The 20,654-nt window shown below is 41.0% G+C and overlaps 1 protein-coding gene across 2 annotated transcripts in view; it reads right to left on the bottom strand.

The window, feature by feature from the left end:
• Window positions 1-20,654, bottom strand: part of fbn1 (fibrillin 1) — a 76,605-nt gene that overhangs the window by 6,776 nt on the left and 49,175 nt on the right. For both annotated transcript variants that reach the window (XM_073464724.1, XM_073464725.1), the window contains 23 exons: window positions 19,483-19,551; window positions 19,264-19,389; window positions 18,045-18,167; window positions 17,799-17,957; window positions 17,637-17,708; window positions 17,422-17,547; window positions 16,072-16,194; window positions 14,260-14,385; window positions 14,032-14,148; window positions 13,813-13,938; window positions 13,294-13,413; window positions 12,572-12,697; window positions 7,947-8,099; window positions 7,755-7,817; window positions 7,539-7,658; window positions 6,799-6,918; window positions 6,581-6,703; window positions 5,901-6,032; window positions 5,256-5,381; window positions 4,195-4,401; window positions 2,468-2,593; window positions 2,100-2,222; window positions 1,306-1,422 (listed from right to left, as the gene is read on the bottom strand). In XM_073464724.1, coding sequence (XP_073320825.1) covers window positions 1,306-1,422; window positions 2,100-2,222; window positions 2,468-2,593; window positions 4,195-4,401; window positions 5,256-5,381; window positions 5,901-6,032; window positions 6,581-6,703; window positions 6,799-6,918; window positions 7,539-7,658; window positions 7,755-7,817; window positions 7,947-8,099; window positions 12,572-12,697; window positions 13,294-13,413; window positions 13,813-13,938; window positions 14,032-14,148; window positions 14,260-14,385; window positions 16,072-16,194; window positions 17,422-17,547; window positions 17,637-17,708; window positions 17,799-17,957; window positions 18,045-18,167; window positions 19,264-19,389; window positions 19,483-19,551 — 2,823 coding nt within the window. The remainder of the gene's footprint in view (window positions 1-1,305; window positions 1,423-2,099; window positions 2,223-2,467; window positions 2,594-4,194; window positions 4,402-5,255; window positions 5,382-5,900; window positions 6,033-6,580; window positions 6,704-6,798; window positions 6,919-7,538; window positions 7,659-7,754; window positions 7,818-7,946; window positions 8,100-12,571; window positions 12,698-13,293; window positions 13,414-13,812; window positions 13,939-14,031; window positions 14,149-14,259; window positions 14,386-16,071; window positions 16,195-17,421; window positions 17,548-17,636; window positions 17,709-17,798; window positions 17,958-18,044; window positions 18,168-19,263; window positions 19,390-19,482; window positions 19,552-20,654) is intronic.

Below are 20,654 nucleotides of genomic sequence, written 5' to 3'. Positions count from 1 at the left end.
ATCCTGAGTCTTTTACAGTCCAAGTCTTCTCATGTGTTCCCAGCTTTGCAGCTTTGTTTTCTGAACAGTCAACATGTGGGACGTACTGCTAAAACGCATAGAGGGAAGGTCTGCTTTCCCTAAGCACTACCTGGCAGTTGCTTTAAAGGAAGGATTACTGTCAGTCAGTGTGACTGACAAACATTAATACTGGATAAGGACACGTATGTCTTTACAGCAGCAGCTTGAAGGAGAAGATATATTGGAAGGAATGACAAGCTCTATACAGTCCAATGTGTCTGGAAAAGTGTTCAGGAGTTCAGTGTCCTATACATCAGCTATAGTTCCTGGCTGTTTTATGTCACACGCATGTTTCTCCAACACATCCACACCTACTGTATGTCATTTTTCTGGGGGTAATTCCTATAGTTAAAATTGAGGGTTCCCTGTCTCTGACTCGATGTGAGGTCATGGGAGCTGCTTTATGGTCTGGAAAAAAAGCTTGTGGTAGTCATGGCGATCCAGTGAAAAGTTCCATAACAAAGCACTGCTAAGCTGCCATGACTCCAAACCAGTCCAGCCTAATAAGATCAGTGTGATATCAGCCGGAGTCCATTAACTCTGAATGAGAGTAAGTAAAGGTTAAACAAGAGGGAGCTTCAGGGGTCTTTTATAGAAGATACTATAAGAAGTTACACTGTGAGATCCCTTTTGGATACACAGACAATTGTATGAAAAGCAGAGATGGAATGTAACTAAGTACATTTACGTAAGTACTGTACTGTACAGTTTTGTTAAATTGGCACCAGTGATGTCACTCAGTGGCTAAGTTGCATTGTGGGTAATGTAGGCACCAGATTTTGAAAAGGAAGAAGAATGCGTGGAATAAAAAAAGCGATATCTCTGGTTCTGCCGTGTTGAGTCCAACAGTGTTAAGTGCTAAGAGTGAATGCTGACCAGTGGACTGCTTTTCAAAACCTGGTGCTTACATTACCCACAATGCAATTTAGCCACTGAGTGAGATCACTGGACGTAATTCATCAGATTACATGCATCTTCTTCTGGAACCACAAAAGGCTTTATACTATTTTTTTCCACATACACAGTAGTACTCCCCAAGACCTGTAAACACACTTTAATGTGTAAAAAGTACATTCAGTATCAGATACTAAGACTTTTACTCAAGTACTTGTCATTTGGTTGATATTCACTTATATCTTCCTAAGTATGACTTTTGGGTACTTTTTACAACACCGGCATTGAGTATCTTTAATTACAAAATCCCTGGTTGTGCAGTATTTCTATATTCTGTATGTGTTTATTTACCAATGCAGGCAGTATGATGCTGGGTGAAGCCAGGAGGACACTTGCAGGTGAACCCGCCGATGGTGTTAACGCATAAGAACTGACAGTTATGCTGTTTGGTCGAACACTCGTCCAGATCTGAAAAACATGAGTTGTACAACAGTTAAAGTCAGTTATAAATTTCACAGAAAAGCTAAACTGTTCAGTAGTTTATATAGAGGATGTGTAAGCTGTGTCAGATCACTGTGTGTACTTCTGTATGGGCACTGCTCCTTTCTGTGAGTCGAATTCCAGTCCTTCTACAGTCACTGACCTACAAATGAACTGCAAATGAACCAGACACCGGAAACACGGAGGGGGACTGTAGAGGGGGGAAACTAAAGCTATGGTAAATAAAGATGAAAGAGGCCCTAAAAAACTGAACACCATGTGTGAGCACTTGTTTGGACTCACAAACAAGCCTGATAAACAGAGACACTGCCAGATGCGCTATGTCACAGGCTCTGGATGTAGGCTACACGTTCATGAACAAACATGTGCACACATCGGTCCAAGTGGAGCGTCTTGCGCCGCTGAGCAGAACGCTGGCAGAGCACTCAGCCCACTCAGCAGTACAGCGGCTCTAACCTGGAAACTAAGTCAAGCAAGAACTTCAACTTCAACTTTAATGTCCCCAGGGGGAATTCTGTCTCGCAGCCAAATACCTGCTGCTGGTCTCTACAAGAGCAGCACCCTCTATCCAAGAGCATGCAACTGGGCTTAATGTGTGCTACTCTTGAATATTTAGAGGCTCTGTTTTGCTGTGTGTGTCTCACCTCTGCAGCTCTTTCCATCTTCTTGCAGGATGTATCCGCGGGGGCAGGAACAGAGGTAGCCTCCCTCTGTGTTCTTACAGATGAAGTTACAAGGTTTTGGTGCCTGTATGCACTCATCCACATCTAAAGGGAGAGTGTGAGACAGAAAGAGTGAGACACAGAGAAAGAGTTTGATGCTGCAGCCAGAAATTCCATAAGGGGAGATGATGAGACAGACAGACTCAGGCCGCATTTTTCAGAGGAGTGTGTGGGCAGTCCACCCACGTAGTTTGGGCTGTTTACTAGACAGCAGGAATGAGAACGGGAGGTGGGCATGGTAGGAAAAGAGTCCATAAAGTGTAAGTGCTGGAGGTGGAATCAAGCCTTACCCACACACAGCGTGCCGCTGATGTCAGTAGTGTAGCCAGGTTTGCAGGTGCAGCTGTAGGAGCCCAGATTGTTGATGCACTGACCATTCTTGCACAAGTTCCCCATCACACGACACTCATCAATATCTGGATGGAAAGAAGAAAAGTGAGCTCCAGATAAACTCATCACAAATCAATTTCCAGTCAGTCGCCTGAGATGGAATAACACTGTACATTCTAACTCTTTGGTCCTTTCAGAGAATAATCTGCCAAGAGCTGGATTTTAATAGTGAATAACAGCTGTGTGCCCCTGAGGGAAATATCGCTCTACGCATTTAGTTATGCATCAGTGTTGTGTCAAGTAGAAAAGTATTGATTTTTTTTACTGGCAAAGTAAAAATCAATACTTTGCAAGTGACTACATCAGCCAACAACAACCATCTGTTAATTCAGAACCATATCATTGGTTTCATCTGGACAAATTACTGCTGACAAATTTAAACAGCACAACAATTGATGTCCTACTTTTCACCTGGATGCTTTCCAGTCATTTCAGTACACATACAATATTAACTTGCAGGGACTTGAAACTTGTTGTGCTATTCCATCACCTTGAACAATTTATTTATTGTTAAGGTATGTTACAATGGCAATGGAAGCATTTGAAACATTTACAAGTTTGCTCCACTGCAAGTAAAAGTCCTGCATTCAAAATCTTATACAAGTAAAATAATGTGAGTATTATCAGCAACATTTACTTAGAAGTATTCATTATGCAGTCAAATGTTCCCTATAATATCTGATGTTTTTGGATTTATATTACTATTAATTTAATATTACTATTAACTATACTATATTAATTTTGCAATTTACTGCTGTTGATGTTTAAGGTTGAGCTCATTTTTCACTCCTTTACATACTGTTTGCTAGATTAATCTACAGCTATGCATCGTGTTCTATAAAATCATTATATGTTTGTCGTCTTTCTGTCCTCTGAGAAACACAAATCTCTAAAAGGTTTCATGGTGTCAGAAAAACAGCCTGTTTTCAGCTTTGTGATGATGCATTTCCCAGCTAATCCAAGAGGCTTTTTAAAGACATTGTTTGGCTCAAGAAGTCCCTCAACACATAAAGGAACACTTAATCCGTCACTTGATCACAAACATTAAAATTCAAAATCACCAAATGTAGAGATATGCAGTTTTGAAATTAAAAAGTAGTCTGGAAAATAAAACACTCAAGATCTCATATTTTGAGAACAGTACTTGAGTAAATGTATTTAGTCACATTCCACCACTGCCTCTGGGTTTGATTTGCTGATATCATGGATAATAAATGCAATGGTATTTTGCAGGTGAGTTTTAAATCCTGGCTGTTGTCGCCTCTATGAAAACGAAAAAATGGTTTTCAAATTGAATCAAGCTTTCGACTGCAAGTTACTGAAATGAATAAAACTAGTGGCTGCCTGGCAGGTTGGAGGAAATCTGTCAGATAAATAAACACTTGGAAGTTATGATTTTGGCCTAAATCATGAAAAACTACCAGTTTGGTCATTTTAACAATTTTAGAAATAATTTGATGTTTTGAAAACCCATCTCATGTTCGCTCTGTTTATGAGAAAACAATACTTACTTACTTACGATTACACTCATTAACTGACTGTGGAACATTTGCTTTTGATTGTTCATTGATTCAGTTTTTCACAGTGATATTTTATTCAAAATCAAGTGTCTTCAACAGTAAGTTACCTCTGCCATCAGTGGTGTACCCAGGTCCCTGAGGACACATCTTCTTGTACTGCGTGGTCCCAGGCAGGGGGCAGAGCTCACAGTTGGTGCCCCAGCCTCTGCCTCCATCACAGCAACACTCTGACTTGGTCACCAGGTTTCTGTTACTAGACGTCATCTGACACAGAGTGGTCAGGACTTCGGTGAAGCAGAAGCCTTCACGATTATCTGGAGGGCGGGAGAAAAACATGAGAGAGTGAGACACACATAAAAAAGAGAGGTCCTGAGAAAAGCAGACAAACCACCCAGACAGGACCTGGCCTCAGAGAACCAGACGTAAAATAGATAAACCCACACGACTCTATCACTACTGTCTGTGAGGAGGAAGATAGCCACGAAACCACAGAGTTACAAAATCTCCCTGGAGTTTTTCTCACTGACTTCGGCACATCAAGTCTATCCAGAAGTATATATTTAGATTAGGGAGGAAGGCTGTCAAAGGATTTCCTTGCCCCTATCTTGAAAGTAACAGACGTGCGTTTTTAACGAGACAGTGAACATACTTTAATTCCCACTGAGATGAAAACCTTTTTCACTTAGATTCAATAGCAGGAAACATTTATATTTAACTATAACTTCCAAATAAAAGTGTAATATTTTATCTGCTTGGAAAAAGTTTGGCTATTAAACTGGGTGACTGGGTGAGAGGGGTATCTTTGTGGCGTCTTAAAAGCCATGTCCCTGTCCCAGCTGGTCGATCTTGTTCCATTAATTTACCAATTTATGACGCCTGTAGATTTTTTACAAAAAGTTTTTAACTTGTGGACTAAACTGTCCATCCCAGAATTAAATCTAATTCCAACACTCAATTTCAATGAAAGATGTTGAAAATACACCAGTGAGACCAGATGCCACTAAAATAAGCTTATTTCCTAAAGGCTTAATTTATACAAACTAGAGTAACACAACTAAAGAGGCAGTGAAGACACAACAGATACTGATGAAAACTGACACTGATCTCAAATAAGTGAAGTTAGAGGACAGTAAGAGCACGCTATATAAATTAATAAAAGCATACTTACCGATACATTCAGTCTGTGTTGGGTTAGCGACGAATCCTTGGTCACATCTGCAGCGGTAGCTTCCTACTGTGTTTTCACAACGGCCATTCTTACAGATACCTGGCTTGGCTGTGCACTCATTCAGATCTAACACAGACACAGACACACACACACACACAATGTGAAGATAACCGTAAATATTTGTTACACAGGACTTTTCTATTATATGTCAAACGTGAGGCTAAATTCCACGCATCCCATACATTACATATATGAAGTAATTAATCCTTTTAATCGTGTCAGTTTGTTATTTCAAAGTAAATAATTTGGGTTTTAGAGAGTGAACCTTGATATTTTTGACCGATTAACATTTTTTGTTAAGAATATTCAGATTAATGTTCGATTTTCATGGCATAAGTATGTCCACAAGAATTTTAGTCTTGTGAAACTGTGAATTTGCAAACACCTCTGATGGCTTGAGTTTATTGCATGACCAGTCAATTATATAACAAACGTCCACTAATTACTAGGACAGGATAAAGAGGACAGAATACATAGCTATGAGTACCAAAATAGATTTATTTCATGCAAGTAAAGCCAAGATTTGAGGCCATAAAATAGAATGAGTTCATTATTTCCTACAGTATGAGCGTATGATGATCTTACCAATGCAACCGTCTCCGCTGGGGTGGCGTGTATATCCAGGGGAACAGATGCACATGTATGTACCAATCAGGTTCTTGCAGGTCATGCCTCTGCTGGCGCAATCATCTATGCCATCTTCACACTCATTCTGGTCTGGAAAACAAACAGTATATCAAGCGTAAGAGGGTGCACAAGCATGAAGACATCTATGTGTATGCATTCATTTGCAGCAATTACATCAGTGATGTAACACAGACACTCAGATACACGCTACAGCACTCCAGAGTTTAATGTACCTGCCAAAACCCAACACTGAGCTCTGTAGTGCTAACAGCCGTGTAGTGGGAGGGTTGGTGGTCTGTTTGGAGCTCTAATGTAAACAGTGACGCTATAGACAGTGAGAAGTTCCTCCTGTCTCTGCGCTTCCCTCCAAATACAACCGTTGCTATAGTGCCCCAGCTATCTGACAGAGCGGAGGTGTAAACAGTGACTCGGCCGCTTACAGTTTCCAGAGAGTGTTTTAAGTTCGTCCGAGACAGAGAACTCTTGAGGATCTCACAGAGATAGCATGTTATGTAACTTTATGGATGGGGCCAACATGTCTCTATAAGGTACTTAGTTTATTTCCGACCAACACTTTTCAGTAAAAGGACCGTGACTGAGAAAGTTGAGTGAATGAGTGAGTCATTTAGCCGTAGTACCTTTACACATCCTCCTGTCCTCACGCAGCACGTAGCCTGTGGGACATTTACACTCGTACGAGCCCACAACGTTCACACAGCGGAAGGCACAGAGAAGAGGATTCTGTGCGCACTCATTGATGTCTGGACAAAGAACAGAAGGAAACAGGTTACAGTACGAGTACAGGATTACAAATGCTGCATGATGGATGTGAGAGTGCATATTTAATTTCACATACCTTCACAGGTCATCATTGGCCCGGGCTCAAAGCCATCATCACATGCACACTCAAAGCCACCGATGACATTAGTGCATGTGCCGTTGCCGCAGGGATTGCCGATGTCACACTCATTAGTGTCTGTATTGAAGAAAGTTACATAAACCCAATTAAACATCTTGGTGTTAGAGTAACATATATCAGGGGCCTCATTACAGAAAATGTCCTAACTGCTAATCCTATCTTAACTTAAATTTCAAAGATAGGTAAATATTAGTTTCTCCAACAGGCTAACATCAGTGTTATCTTCTCTAATAACTGTTTGAGTAGCATTTCAATCATAGTATTTGTTGTTGTCATGTCGTGTTGTTTCCCATCTTCAGTGTCATTGCCATACAGACTTAACAACAGTGGTTCTGACATTTTTGGCAGTTATTTTGAATTTAGGACAGGGTCTATGCCACCCAAAAGTGGGATTCCTAACTTCTTAAATACTTCAGGTTCAGTTCTGTAAAAGCTTAGTTCCTGTCCAAGGATAAAAAATGATTTTTTCCTAAATGCAGCTGGGAAACACGTTTCTTTAACACCAAAAAAAACCAACAAATATTATCCCATGCTGAGTCTAGGGAGGATTTCAGACTTAAAAAGTGTCTGTAATGAGGCCCCAGGTGGATAAATCAGTGACAAAGTATGACAGAAACAAAGAGAGGATGGAGATGAGGATGAAGAGAGAAATATAGCAAAACAGTGGATAAACTGACCTTCACATCTGACTCCACTAATGTCCAGACGGTATCCCATGGGACATTCACAGCGGAAAGCGCCGTCCGTGTTGATGCACTGACCATTAATGCAAGGGTCATTGAGGCATTCATCAATATCTGCAATTAAAAAAACATCAACATCAAGTAAATTAAATGCCACAGCTACAATAGAGTTGCAGAACAGGGATGATTAAGTGTTATTGACACACATACCTTTTGGACCGTCATCCTCTCCCCGTTGATATCCCGTATTGGGACAGAGAAGAGGATACGCCTCTGGAACCATAAGATGTGAATGTAATGAATACCATTAAATAATACACATAATTTCATCAATGAACTCGCAAGCACACGAGTGCTTCATGCATATGTCTTGTGTGTCTCTGTGATAAGAAATGTACACACCGTCCGTCTTGCTGGGGCAGATTTCACAGGGGTCTCCCCAGCCTTGACCCGGCATTGGAGAACAGCAGCACGCATCCTTGGAGGTGTTCTGAGGCTTTGGAGCCTGGCAGCGGCCATTTTCAAACTTGGTATAGCAGTAGTTCACACGGATATCTGAGGGTTAACACACAGAGAGAGGACACAAGTAGTGAACAATCAGGGAGAGACTGAATACTGATTTTTCTCGGTGCACATGGGGAAACATATCGGCCGATACTGATATATCTATGATAGGCTGAAAATATATGGAATGTAAGTTAGATTATGACCCATGGACAGTAGAGGTCGAGGTTTTTTCATCAAATAATCTTAAATCAAAAAAGTGCATATATGCTATTTAACCAACATTATATAATATCTATATTTATTTCAGGACATTGTTACAATTTCATTCAATTCTCCGTGAAGTGATGCTAGAACAACATTTCCTTTCAGCATTCGGGATTACAATGTATGTATGAGTAGTATATTCTGATATGTTTGCATCTGTGTCTTCAGGCCATCGTCGCTTCCATGGTCAGTGTGACATCAACTGTAATAACCACCATCATAGATGTTTTGATGTGTTTTATACAAACAACCAAAACCAACTACTAAAAGGGTCATGAATCATGTTTCTATAGACGAATAGGACTGTACATTGACTAAAACAACAACCTATTTTAAATATATTTTAAACCAAATTATGTATTAAACCAAATTTAACAATTCTTTGGTGAAGTTTTGTTTGTGAGGACAGAGGTTCAGAGGTTCAGAGGTTGGCTAAATATCTCTAGTCGTGTTTGCCAGTCTCTCTTCCTCTCTCTGCCTCTGAAGGCTCTTGTTCCTCCTCGACGAGGCAGGCACTCACTTGTAATGAGAAGCATATGGTCGTGCTCTCCTGCTAGCACTGGCCTTCACTGAACTCAACACAAATAAGCTTTCTGTCCACCATAGATCACCCACACATGCACACACACATACACACACACACACACACACACACACACACACACACACCTGGCTCAAAGGCAAGGATCACATACATGAACACCTGGTGCTTTGAGGAGAATGTCAAAGAGTGTCATATTACTTTCTTCCATGAAACTGATTTGTCAGCCTTTCCGCAAAAGAGATTTATGGTACTCTGTGCACAGCTGTTGTGCAAGTGTGTGTGTGAGTGCATGCATATGTGCATCTGCACGTGCGTATGTCACTCTTATTTTGTAGTTTCGCTGAAATGTATGAATCAGTTGCTCAAATATTTGTGCTTTCTTACATCTGTCACCTAAAATGTCCATTTTAAGCATTTTTAAAAAAAATCAGAGACAGAATATAATAATGAAAAAACATTAAAGTTTATTAGAAGTTTACATTTATGAGAAAATTAAGCTCTGAAATAAATCAACACTCGGCCAACAAAAGTCTGATAGTGTTGACACAGATCTTCTGGTGGTGATAGTGGTGACAGACATTTAATGGTCATGTTTATGGAAATTTGCAAAACCACAAAGACATTATGATTTAAAACATATCATTAATTGGGAAGTCCTGTGGCCTCGTGGTTATGAAAACATGCCATATACTGTTCTCGCAATATCCCAAGTATGAATCTGGCCGGGGACTGATGTCGCATGTTATCGCCCGATGTCTCTCCCCATGTCTCCCTAATAAACATATCAGTAATTGGATTGTCTGTTGCTCGGTCACTTAGCATCTGACTGACTAAGCTTTTGTTTAGATCAGGTTGAGGTCAACCAGAACTTGACGTGGTTTGACACAGCTGTGTGCTAAACTGGACTTGATTGCTCGGTCAAAACGAACACAAGTTGAGCTAAACTGCAGGTAAGCAGGGTGTCAGAGCCGCTCAACACAGGTGTGTCGGAGGATCTCAACATCATGTAGTCCACTGGGAGCCAGCATTGCCGATGACTTCCCATCATGCATTTGGGCAATGGAATTTTTATCATCACTCATGAGTTGGGTGGTGACCAAAACAAGAGCTAAAAGACAGTGAATGTTTAAATAATATCCACCATGTGGCCATTAACATGACTCTAAATGAATGAATCTAATCAGTCACTGAGGAAGAGGTGATACCATTAAATGTAATAACACATTTTATATGTTTGACACCTGATTATAGAACACAGCAACAAGGTTCAGACCAAACTACAGGCGCAGTTTAAACTGCAGCAGCTGAGGACGAAGCTATTGGGGTTTAAAGGTCCAATGTGTGGGATGTAGTGGAATCTAGTGGTGAGGTTGCAGATTGCAACCAACTGAATACACCTCGCCTCACCCTCCCCTACGGTGGGGGCAAAAAAAAAATGCAAAAGGCCATCTCTGGAGTCAGTGTTTGGTTTGTCCATTCTGAACTACTGTAGAAACATGGCAGTGCAACATAGCAGACTCTGTGGAAGAGGACCCGCCCCTGTATGTTCTTAGCTCATACTTGTCTTTTGTGTCTTCTTTCGTGTGTTTCTGTTCTTAAAGGATGTTATCATGACAAAATGTGACTTTTTCTACACCTTTACTTTTTTAAAGCACTTTTTTCAAGGGAGATTGTGGGTGTAAAAGATGTACAGTATGTGTAAGGCTGTAGCATTGAGTTTCCCCCTCAGGTGCTTTTTTAAAATATTAACTTGAGAATCATGCGGTAAATTTATTTTGTGATGCTTGATAAAATACAACATACTGTGAAAAAAAATGTAGGCTGGTGTTTAGCACGAATGGTGATACATTAAATTATCGATATGTCACGTCTTAAAGGAGAAATGACACATTCATACTCTTACTCTTAGTGAATTCATAAGCATTACAAGACACCATGGCTCAGTTCAACACACTCAGGGGGTTCTGCAGCTACAGCTATACTTGATCTGACCTGTAGCTCATGGTGGCTAATGTTATATGCTGATGGAATAAGTTTGTTGTTTCACACAGCTAAGTAATCTTACTTTGATGAAGCATAAATGTAAAATTACAAAAGATACTCTGACACACTGGGGTATGAGACAATGAGTGATTAGCGCTTATAAAGGTTTAACTGGCTTTTTGGGAAAATAAAATCTGTTGAGCTGAAAATCTTTCACATTGTGCAGAACTATAAAAAAATGTAGCGTTTAAAATTTCATTCTATTGTATTCACTGCTCAAGGCTCTCTGTCACCTAATACCTAAGATAACAATTTATAATATCTTCTTTCTCTTCTGGGGGAAGGGTTATTATAGGTTTTAAGGGGATACAGATGATATAAAAACAGATTAAATCCCAAAAATTTAAAATATCAATAGAATGAGTGCACAGAGAGAAGCACAAATGGTTTTCATCACGGCATGACTTTCTCCATTGTCTTCGTGTCTGTCATCATTTTTAACAAAAACAATGGTTTTCTCAGTGGGACGGGGTTTATCCTTGTCAAGAAATCTCTTTTACTGCCCGTGTAGCTCACTCTCCACCCAGCTCCTCCTGTTTATCCCCCGACCCTCACTTCTGACACTGGAGAGAAAAGTGTAATACAAACTGTAAACTGCCTCACTGAACTCATGATGTCATCACTTCAGTGTTTGGAGGGGGAACTCCCTAACAGAGGACTCAACGCGCCCCCGCCCAGCCTAAAAACACACATATGTACATAAACACACACACACACACACACACACACACACACACTAGTGAGGAAATGGAAAAGTGATCTGTTCAGAGCCACCCTTGGCCTTGTAGAGGCAGCAGAACCAGCTGGAACACAGTGTGCTATCATGAAACTGCACCACTGCTGCTTAGTCTCCACTCGCACTCAGAGACAGACTATACAGATACACTGGTATTTACACTTTGCACTTAAAACTCGATGCATAAGATAGACCCAGACCCACTGCTACCTCCCTCTGATTGGAGGGCTACATGGCCCTTTACACCGAGGGTTATGAGAAGTCTCTGTCAGTTTAATGTTAATTATAATCATTTTTTTGATAACAAGCAGAAAACAATTGCTACCAGTTTGCTGTACTAGCTTTACTAGCTAATGTTACATTGTTATTGATGACTTGTGTGTGACAGTGCTGCATTTTCACATATTTCAGTGTTGCATTGCCCCATTTACAGAAGATGATTAGGCCACTGTAAAAAAAAGAATTGGTTGCTAATGGTAACCTATAAAGCACTGCTAGTGGCCAGGTAATGAAGTAGTGTTCTTTTTAATTTCATGACTTGATTGTTAGCGTGAAGTTCTGAATAAATTGCGAGCATTCATGCTTTTCTATCACTATCAAATAAATGGCAAATGGCATTGCGATAAAACCAGGATTGCCACAGCAACGCAAGAGAAATCACCACAGCTGAAGACGGCTTATAATAAATGTCTGGCCGCTTCTGTTTACATTCACGCCATCGTTGACGACTGATGCTGTATGAAGGTCTTGAAGGGTTGTCCCATTTCATAGTGGGAGACTTCAACCACTACCCCTTGTAGCTCTGTTATGAGGGGCAAGGGGGGACTTGAAAACAAGGTATAAGGGTAAAAATTGGAGATGGGATGTCGCCATAGATGTATAGCCTCTTTTCCTCCCTCCCTCACACACACACACACACACACGCACAATTACCTAAGCATCTGCGTCCAGAGGCAGAGACCACGAAGCCTTCGGGACACAAGCAGATGAAGCTTCCTTCAGTGTTGGAGCAGGTTCCAAATGTACAGATCTCAGGCGACTGGGAGCACTCATCAATATCTGATACACACAGAGAAATGGCATCAATTTTACAAATGTCATCCATTAAAAGCCTAATTTGTACCATCAGAATTCCACCTTGACGTGCTGCCATGGATGAAGTCCCAGCAGCATGTCATGGTGCATCCACATGTGTTAAAACAGAATGTAATCTCACTAAAGGATCGTTGGATACAGGCGTTTTTGTCTGAAGTAGCCTCAGTGTCACATGTTCCCTCATCACAATGACCAGCTGCTGCCGTTACTGATGCTGAGAATTTAGCGCCGTTCCTCCCTGCTTCCAGGAACAGAGTGCAAAGCAGGAATGTGTTGAAGTCTGCCGAATATCTCTTCATCAGCCCCACTATATAAACAATCCAAGTGTTCTGGCTCGGGCCCACTCCCACGTGTGAAAGGGAGAAGAGTGGTGGTTTGTAGCAGCAAGGCAATTGAAGAGAAGGAGGAGGTGAAGACAGAGCAGAGCTGGTCTTAACTGTGATTTGTGTTTGCATATACGTGTGTGTGTGTGAGTGTTGCATGTAAGTAGGTGTTTTCTGCACTACCTGAAGTGTAGATAGTTTATTCCTGTTTTTATTTGTCACGTTTTTCCACCGTACCTTCACAGGTTTCCTCATGGAGATAGTAGCCAGGCGGGCAGATACACCTGTATGAGCCGTCCAGATTCAGACAAGTTCCTGCGCCACATGTTCCTGGATTCACTGCGCATTCATTAATATCTGAGAAAAAAATAAATATACAAAGGATATACAGTAAAAGATACATATTGCATTGAGGTTAGGGGTGGGTGATATGGTCATAAATTAATTTCAGGATACTTTAGGCTATATTGCGATACACAACATATGTCTCGATATGATGTTTGATAAATAATCATCACTAATGTGGATTTAATGACTAAGTGGGTAAAGACAAGTATTAGAACAAGTAAAACAGTCTGGTAAGGTCAGAAAATTACATCACTTCACTGTAATCTTCACTGTAATGCAGCCTTTAAAGCCAGGAAGAGACAAAACTTATGCCATATCATGATACAACAACAATCTTAGACGGTATATAGTTTCATATCATGATATGGATTTAATATCAGATAAAAATAAAAAATTCCAGTTCCTTACCTGCACACAGTCTGCCGTCTAAAGTTAGCTCATAGCCATCATGGCACATACAGAGGAAGCCGCCCACGGTGTTCATACATTGCCCGTTTCGACACAATCCTCTCTGCGTCGAACACTCATCCACATCTGCTCAACACACAAACACCACAATATATCACATAAACACAATGGCTATCTTGCTTTTCTCTGTTACCGACTCATATCCACGGATGAACGCACCTATGCAGTCACTGTTGTGTGAGTTCTGGAAGCCGGGGTAGCACAGACAGTTGTAGGAGCCCACTGTGTTCTTACAGGTGCCATTGCCACAGGGTTGTCTCTCACACTCGTCCACATCTGAAAAAAAACGGAGAGCATCATCAGAGTTTTACCTCAGAAAAGTGGTCATTAAGTTCATTTGTTAAGGGAACAAATAAACGAGAACTGATCGGAACCAAAGCAGCTTACCGACACACATCGACTGGTCCCGCGTAGTTTTGTAGCCGTTGGGGCAGATACAGCGGTAGCTCCCCAGCGTGTCAATGCACTGACCAGGATTGCATACTGCAGGGTTCTCACTGCATTCATTACGGTCTGAAAAGGAGGAAAACAGTTGTCCCAAAGTTGTGAAATGTACAGACCCACTGACACAGCAACAGCCACAACAGTGGTTGTGGTATATTATCATTTAATGAAAAACCCCTTTGTTTTTACATTTTTATGTAATTTCACATCAAAATCACAACTATTTCTCTCCACTTCTGAATACAAAAAAGTATCTTACAAATGTGGTTACACAGTCTTATAACCGTGCATTATCTCCTTGACTGTCTGTCAAGGCTCTTGCTTGAGACATGTCATTTTAAAGCCATCTTAAGAATAGACGATTGACAGTTCATTTCTTGACTCAAGACATCAATGTGAAACCAACAACTCCTGACTGGACAAACAGCTGACCATCTCAAAGCAGTCATTAGTCTTTGGGCGTATTTTAAAACATGAAGAACTAGAAACTATGGAAATTATATAAGATATTGTAAAAAATCCCCCGAAAATCTCCAGTTACAGTTTTTCTTCTTGTCAAGCTAATCCACTTGAAGTTAGATGTGTAAAGAGTCTGGCTATGTGAGACTCAAATCTGCAAGTGATTTTTTGCATTTACTGATAACTAATGTTTCATGTTTCAAGTTAATTTAATTTATAAAGCACTTTAAAAAGCAAACAGGTGTTTCAGAAAGACAAACATATGAATAACAAATATGTAAATAAAACAAGATCATAGACCATAGACAGTTTTAATCCACATGGAAATGGTATAAAATAAGTTAAAAAGCCAGAGAATGAAAATGGGTTTTAATGTGCATCACACACAGTTTATCCAACAGCCTGCAGCAGGCTAATCCAGAGCAGAGGAGCCGCTACAGAAAAAAAATAATAATTTCAGTTTAACCTGTCATTATGTTACTCTACATATTAAAAAAGTCACCTTATGAAATTATTTAGATTTCATTAAGTTTAATAGTGACTCTAATGACTATTTCGATATTTGTCACTAGCCACAAACAATCACTAATATGAATATGTATTTATTGCTTCATAGGATAAGAATCGGTCCATTAACTCTGTGGGATGTTGACACAATAACGATGATGACGATTAAGCAGTAATAAAATTGTTATTTAATTAAATTTAAAAATATGTCCATTTTAAAATACCCCATTTCACATCCTGCCCTGCAGCAACGCACATTTTTTAAATCAGTGTAAATCTCTGTTAATCACTGTACTTAATTGTCTCCAGCCGCAGTTTCAGTTTTCTCTCACTGGAGTTCGACCGTATTTTTTGTTCGAAGTCGCATGAATAGCTGGAAGCAAACGCTCTTCCTTATATAATAACAAGCCCACCATGAAGAACTTGTCCTCAGCTCGACTGTCATTGTGCTGCCTCCGGTGCTTTATCTTTGGCATATAACGGTGCAGTTCAAAGAGTTTCATATGACTGAGTTTGATACAACAGCTTGAGGAGGTAAGACAGCATAAGGCCACGAACAGACTCAGAGAAGTTCGCGCCATCAGCATGGAAGACGGTGGATTTTAGGCTGCCTCATCTAATCTTTTCTCTAATCCTGTTTCGACTGATTTTAATCTCCACTGAGGTCATTAGGAGTTGACTAAGCTCCTGTTGGTTGAGTGAACAGTCACAACACTAGTAATGTACCATGTAATCTGACTGCCGCTGACACCTTTTATCTCTCATATCTGATCAGAACCACAACCTTACCTAGACACTGTCCAGTGGGGGTGAAGCGATATCCAGCTTTACACTCGCAGCGGTAGCTTCCCGGCATGTTCAGACAGGCTGCGTTCTGCTGGCACACGGGTCCATTCTGACACTCATCAATATCTGACAACAACAGAGACAGAAGTGTTGAAAAGACAGTCATCTACAGGTGAAGCCCTTTCTTCTGGCAACAGGTGAATTTATCTTGTTGTCTTGATAAAATTAGTTGTGTTTAGTAAATGTGTTACTGTCCAGTAGACTACCAAGAATTCTGGTTGGCATGAGGAAAAAAATACATTGTGTGGTTGTTGGTGGATGTTTGAATGGTATCATAAAGTATGTATAAACAGTACCATCAATAAACAGTACTCCATCTGACAATTTCAGCTTAAAAAAAGTTGCTGGAGTTGTCAAGACGACACCTTTAGCCCAGTTCAGACCAAAGATTTGCGAGACAAAACCATTTGTTGCAGCAGCGTGAACTGGCTCATTTCAGCTTGACTACAGTTTTCACGCCGCCTGTGACTGGTTTTAAGAAGTAAAGCACATCATCTGCTTATACAGCCAATCAGCACCTCGTAGCAACATCATCCAGTTAAGTCAGTTATAAACTTTCAGCTGGTCGAGGTGGCAGTTTTGGAGGAAGGAAAGAGGGCATCACCTCATCGATCTGTTTGAGTTACAGCCATGTTTATATGACACAAACCTTAAAAGTGAAATTTACTGCTCCACTGACAACTACACTGCTTTTTCTTGGCTCCACTGTCCACATGCCGCTCACTTGCTTTCACTCATTCGACCACACACTCACTTCACACATCCCAGTTGTTCTCGCCGTTTCATCGATACTAGAAATGCATCTGTAGCAAATAATTCATCACTATACTCACTCATATTTTAAGGCACTACAGATGATATCCAGCTATAGAAAAAGCCTTGAAGCCGGCAGTTGGAGCGGATGTCATTGCTACGGAGATGATACACCATCTCGTCTACGCGTATTGGTGCAAACTGGCAGGTGTTCAGAAAGTTGGAGACTCGTACATTGCAAGTAGTTGCAAGTTTTAACTGGTCCTGTTGCAAATCCTTGGTCTGAATAGAGCTTATGGATGCAGGCATGGCACACCTGACCACATCATAAGTAATAAGAGGGAAAAAAACTCATTGTTTTCTCATGATAAAAGGTTGATTATCTTGTTATCTCGAGATGACAGAGCTCTTTCTCTTGAGATAACAGTATTAAAAAAATGCAAGCATGGCCATTCTTGGTTTCTGTAAAAAAATGCAAAGAAGAATTCACAGAATTTATGTTTTGGCATCAACAGAACTTCAATGGCTTGCAGGACTTACCCTCGCAAATCAGCAGCTTGTCGTTGTAAATGAAGCCGATGGGACACTCACACCTGAAGCTTCCAATCATGTTGATACACACTCCGTTCTCACACACTCCAGGGATTTCCCTGCACTCATCAATATCTAGCACATGAGGAAGAGACAAGGGGACAAAATGAGAACAAAACAAACCTTATGTTTCCTAAAATAACCTTTTAGTGTGAAAATCTTACCGATGACCCGTCCCGTGGTGATGTCGATGTAATATCCTGGTCTCTCACTGCCGCACAGGATCGCAAACTCATCTGAAGGTTCATTAAGACATGAGTTTTTAAAAACGCTCACTTTTAGTTTCTTATGCTCTCATTTGTACAAATGTGCGTATGAGAGCTCACCGGTGCTGGGGACAGGACACTGTTCACAGGGTTTATTCCACGCACGGCCGATGTTATAGGAGCAGCAGCACATCTTTTTGGTCATGTTGAAGGTCAGCTCTCCATCACAAGTCCTGTTGTCTGAGTAGAAGTTCCTGAAGCAGTAGCTCTTCCTCATGTCTGTGTGTTTTAAGAAAAAAGAGAGAGAAAGTTAAATGTATGAATACCATTTTGCTGACTGATACAGGCTCGAGTGTGCAGACCTACCCATGCAGTTGTTCCCTCCATTGACCTGCATGTAGTCCACAGGGCAAATACATGTGTAGTTCCCGATGGTGTTATAGCACTGGCCGGGGCCACAGATGCCTGGTCGTTCACACTCATTGACATCTGCACGTAGAGAAGGACAGACAGAATGTTTTGATGAATACAGTGTCAGATTTACATGCTTTTAGTTGAGGTGTCACATAACTTATTTTGCTTAAAGACTGTGTCTAAAGGAATGCAGAATAAGTGCAATAGGGACAGGTTTTCCCACACATCGACTTTACTTGAGCAAGGTACATTATCAGCCACCCAAGTATATCAGGCAACCCATTTTAGCATTAACTCTTATTTTCTTATCCGTCTGAGAGAACAACGGCATCCACGATGGATTAACTAGAGACAGGAGTTTAGGTAATCCTACATCAGAGCGCAGACGATTGACCAATCAGTGGTGTGAAGTGTTTGGGATCAGTGTGCTAGTTAACTCAGCAGAGGGTAAAAGAACAAAAGAGGATGGCATGAAGCGGCTCTGTTGGGATCATCCAGAACTTTTGCTAAAGGAAGCGCAAAAATAACCGTTCTAATATGAACTGAACTGAACTGAACTGAACCACATCATAAGTTGGTTGGTGAAAACAAGGCTTTAGTGAATGTGCAGTCCTGGTCTTCATAGAGAAGACACCCGCTTTTGTTCTCCTGGCCAATAAACACACGCTAATTAAAATGCCGCCAGCCACATGTCATTGTCTAACCCTTCGCCTCCTCGCCGCTCTGTTCCTATTTCTCTTTTCTAAACACCCTTCTCATGTATCTCTTTTCTCCCCCTATCTTTCATTCCTCTGTCTCTCCCTTCCTTCTTCATCTCTGGCCTGTCTACAGGGGACTCAGCGTACTTCCCCGAGGAGTGGGCTGACCACATCAGAGCCTCGCTCCTCTGGACACAGTTAGTCGCTCAGCTGTCTCATCATCCTGACTGAGCTTTGCTGGGTTAGCAACAGACGGGGAACTAGAGCAGAGATATATTGAGCCACAATGAGCTGCAGTGTTGTCTATGGGACAAAAAAGGTCCAATATTTCTTTGTCGTTTCGCCCTCCTCCTCTCTCTCCATGTGTCCTCACTGAGCGAAGGCCTCGATGGCTGGACTCAATTTCCTTCCCGCGGAAATGTCCCAGGGCAAGAGCTAGAGAGGAATAGGTCACCTGTGTGTGTGTGTAATACCTTCACAGACTCTGGTTTCTGTGTTGAGGGCGTAGCCTCTGGAACATTCACACTGGAAGCTGCCAAAAGTGTTGATGCACTGTCCTCCCTGGCACAAGCCTGGCAGCTCCTGGCACTCGTTGATGTCTGCCAGAGAGAGAAAGGAAACACTCAGTGGCACTGTGGGTGGGTGGGTGTGTGTGTGTTAGCTGTGTGTCTGATGGCATGTTGCCGTCTGACCTTCCAAGATGACGGTGATGGGATTTGGTCTGAAGCCCTCTCCTCCAGGACACAGCGTCTTGTACTCAGCTGGAACACAGAACACAGCACCAAATCACAGTGAGACGACACACAATTCACAATCAAGGTGGTTTTATTGCAGGATTTGGCAGCAACAGTAGGCTGATGTTCAGCCATTGAGTTAAGTCACGTGTCCAGTTGGTCAGGTGCCTAAAAAAAAAAACGTTTCCTGTCGCTCTCTGCTTTGTTTTTTTTTTCCCCGATCAGCCGTCTCAGATCTCAGAGTTATCCACAGGGCCCAGTGGACCGGACATGACTGCAGCGACTCAGAATTACAAAGCGAAAAAGAAAAAGTTTTTTGTTCTTGTCATAGAAGCAAGCATTTCCTTGAGCTGCAAAAGGGTGAGTCATTGCCTGTAATGTTCTGAACCATCTGTTGACAATTTCAAGTTCAAGTTGCACAGAGCTGTCTCATCTTTACCAGCAACAACAATTACAGCAAACACACACTCATTGCATGACAAGAGCGAGCAGTGTGTAGCCTGTGTCCTGGTCGAGCAGCTACATCAGGCCTGATTTACATTGTGGTACATATTTGTGGTTTGTTTATTTAACATGTTAAAGCAAGTTGCAACAGTAAGAGAAAACCTTTAACCACTTCAAAGGACTTAAGGGTGACAAGTGCCAGTTAACTGATTTATTGTCTCCGACACACAAAACAACTTATAAAAGGATCTGACGTTGTTGTTGATCAAAGCTAGCGACCAGAAGGAGACATTTAAAAACTTATTTTTTAGCCCTTGACCTTGACCTAACTTTTAAGACAGTCCGAAGTGTTTGACTCTATTTGTCACAACCACACTCATTCAGTTATGGATGACAGTGGGATGAATAACTGAAAAACTTTGGTTTCAAGGCAAGAAAATACAGTGAGGTAGCAAACATCTCACCAATTATAAAGCATGAGGACATTGTATTGTTTTCTTGGTTGCAGTGATGAAATGTAACAAAGCAAGTATTGTACTTAAGTACAATTTTGAGTTACTTGTACTTTACTCAAGTATTTACGTACTTTTTACTCACTACATTTATTTGATAACTTTAGTGATTCGTTACTTTTCAGGTTACAAAATTAATTTATTTTATTAGCAATTAGATAAATAAAAACAAGC

Source organism: Pagrus major, chromosome 4 (assembly GCF_040436345.1).
Source record: "Pagrus major chromosome 4, Pma_NU_1.0".
NCBI classification, from domain to species: Eukaryota; Metazoa; Chordata; class Actinopteri; order Spariformes; family Sparidae; genus Pagrus; species Pagrus major.
This window is presented reverse-complemented; position numbering and strand designations above follow the sequence as displayed.